At 59.3% G+C, this 2424-nt stretch overlaps 1 protein-coding gene across 1 annotated transcript in view; it reads right to left on the minus strand.

Moving 5' to 3' along the window:
- AATK (apoptosis-associated tyrosine kinase) overlaps positions 1 to 2019 on the minus strand; it is a 13852-nt gene extending 11833 nt beyond the window's left edge. The window contains exon 1 of the mRNA XM_015559778.1: positions 826 to 2019. Coding sequence (XP_015415264.1) covers positions 826 to 2019 — 1194 coding nt within the window. The remainder of the gene's footprint in view (positions 1 to 825) is intronic.
- Between the last annotated feature and the right edge of the window lie 405 nt (positions 2020 to 2424).

The following is a 2424-nucleotide window of genomic DNA, read 5'->3' on the forward strand; positions in this document are numbered from 1 at the left end:
ATGACAACAAACAAATGTTTTTGATCATATAGTATGTGCAAATATAGTGCCTAGTACATTACATAGAAGATCTCATTAAATCCTCAACTATAACTCTATGAAGAAGGTATAATTATTTATCCCCATTTTTCAGATGAGGAAACTGAGGCTCAGGTTAAGTAAAATGCCCAAAGTAATTAAACTAGAACCCATGTGATAAGTAGGAACATTTATGTCCAGAGCCTTCTCTTTAGTTAAGTGCTTATTGCTACTATCTGGAAATGCAGATAAGAAGGTGCATTTAAGACAAACACATAGGAATGCCTATATGTGCTGGGCCCTTTTTAGGTTCTGAGATACAGAATGAACAAAACAAACAAGGTAATGTATCTCATGGAGCTCACATTTTGGTGGGGATAGAAGATAAAAAATGTGATGATGAAGATTAGAACTATGAAGAAACTAGAGCAAGGTGAGAGGATGGGAAGGGATTGGGGAGGGTGTTAGTTTTAATATTTAATAGAGTTATCCAGAAAGGTATTTTTGAGGTGTCATTTGAGCAGAGTAAGAAAACAGGTAACAAAACTATGAAGCTGGGGTCAGGGTGGTGCTGAGGTGCTGAGGAAGGATGCTCTGTGTGCTCAAAGAACAGCAAGAACACTGATGTGGCTACAGGAGGAGGCAGAGGAAGGGAGGGAAGTGAGTGAGTTCAGAACAGGGAAGAGTTTCTAAAGGACCTCTCAGGCCATTGCAAGGGCTTTGGATTTTATGAAATGGAAAAAAACCTTAGGAGAATTTTGAGCGAGTAGTGATGTGATCTGACTGCTTCTGCAGGGAGCGGATGGCCGGCGTCGAGTCCGGCTTCTCGGCCTGAAGGCCGTCGCTGGACAAGTCAGTGCAAACGCCGGATGTGGCCTCGGTCGTGTCCTCGTCCTCACTGCCGGGGGCCTCCAGCTCCAGGCAGCTGCTGCCTCCGTCCCACGTGGGTGCTGGCTCCATGGCAGCTGCCTGGCTGCTGGCAGGCGTGGGGGAAGCAGGCAGGGCCGTGGGGGCGCTGGCCTCCTCCGTGGGAAGCTGGGCTCCCTCTAGGGATGGGGTCGGGATGGACGGAAGGGACACTTGGGGTCCAGCAGGGCCCTCGGCCTCCTCTGCACACCTGGGCTCTGTCTGGGGGCCGTGGCCCCCACTCACAGCTGCCTCTGTCCAGGGGTGTGTGACCAGGCCCCTGGCAGGTGCCAGGCCCTCAACAGGACACAGACAGGGGCGGTCCAGGCAGCAGCCTGGCTCCCGGCCAAAGCAGACCCCCTCTGGTCCATGGAGAGGCTCTCTGGGGTCTGCTGGGGCCAGGGGATGGCCCAGCTCAGGGACAGCCTGGAGGCCATGCTTCCTGCCAAGGCAGCTGTCCGTGTGGCCACTGCCGTCCGTGTGGCTGTCATCCGTGTGGCCCCCGGTGCAGCCTGGGACCCAGGACTCAGGGCTTCGCCTGCTGCTGGGCAGCCAGGGTCCTGACGTTCCAGAGGTGGATGCTCCCAGGGGGTCCTCAAAGACGGGCTGGCAGAGAGCGGCCACACCCGAGTCAGCATCCTCCACTCTGGCCTCCACCAGCATCAAGCCCCCGGGCAAGGGCGAGCAGGAGGGGCAGGGCGGGTCCTGCGTGGGGCTCCTGCGTGGGTGGTGGTCAGAATGGCCGCAGGGGCCATCGGTGGAAAGCGTCTGGCCCCAGGGCGGCTCCATAGCCAGCAGTGCGGCCGCCCCGTCTGAATCCTTGTGATCAGGGCCCTTGGAGCTCGGGGCGCAGCCAGCGCTCCTCCCGCCCACCACACCGTCGCCCTCAGCTCCTCTCTGGGGAAGCTCGGTCCTGAGTGTCCCGGGGCCCTGCCTGCCGCCCGGGGGTGTCTGGGCGCAGGGCCATGGGGAGTTGGTGGGCGGGGCCACGGACGGGCCTGTGCTGGGGCATGAGGGCGAGTGGGCACGCGGGCAGGTCGGAGGCTGGCAGCTGCCCTCTTCAACAAAATCACTGATGCTGGAGTTGCGAGTCATCACTCAGCACCAGGATATTGTTGGGGAGGACGGCCCGTCTCGTCCAGGCCACGTCATCGCCACTTCTTCAGGCGTGTCCCCTGCGCTGGGCACCCCAGACCGTCTGTCCCCCTTCAGGGGCCAGGAAGCAGGACTGAGCCTCCGTCCCCCGGCCTGAGGGAGATGGGAGAGCAGGGGCCGGCGGGGGCCAGGGGGCAGAGGACAAGCTCAGGCCGACAGCGCTGCGGCCAGCCAGCTGGGCAGGGACACGTCACCTCGCCATCCTGCAGAGCCCACCTGCCCTGTGCTTTCTGTTTAATAAAACTACTGCCCAGTGGTGCCTGAGGCCACCGGACACAGCCCTCCCACAGGCCCCCAAGAGCTCTGGGGACCGGCCCCGCACCTGTGCACCGGCCCCCCCACCTG

This window comes from Myotis davidii, unplaced genomic scaffold (genome assembly GCF_000327345.1).
Source record: "Myotis davidii unplaced genomic scaffold, ASM32734v1 scaffold211, whole genome shotgun sequence".
Lineage (NCBI taxonomy): Eukaryota > Metazoa > Chordata > Mammalia > Chiroptera > Vespertilionidae > Myotis > Myotis davidii.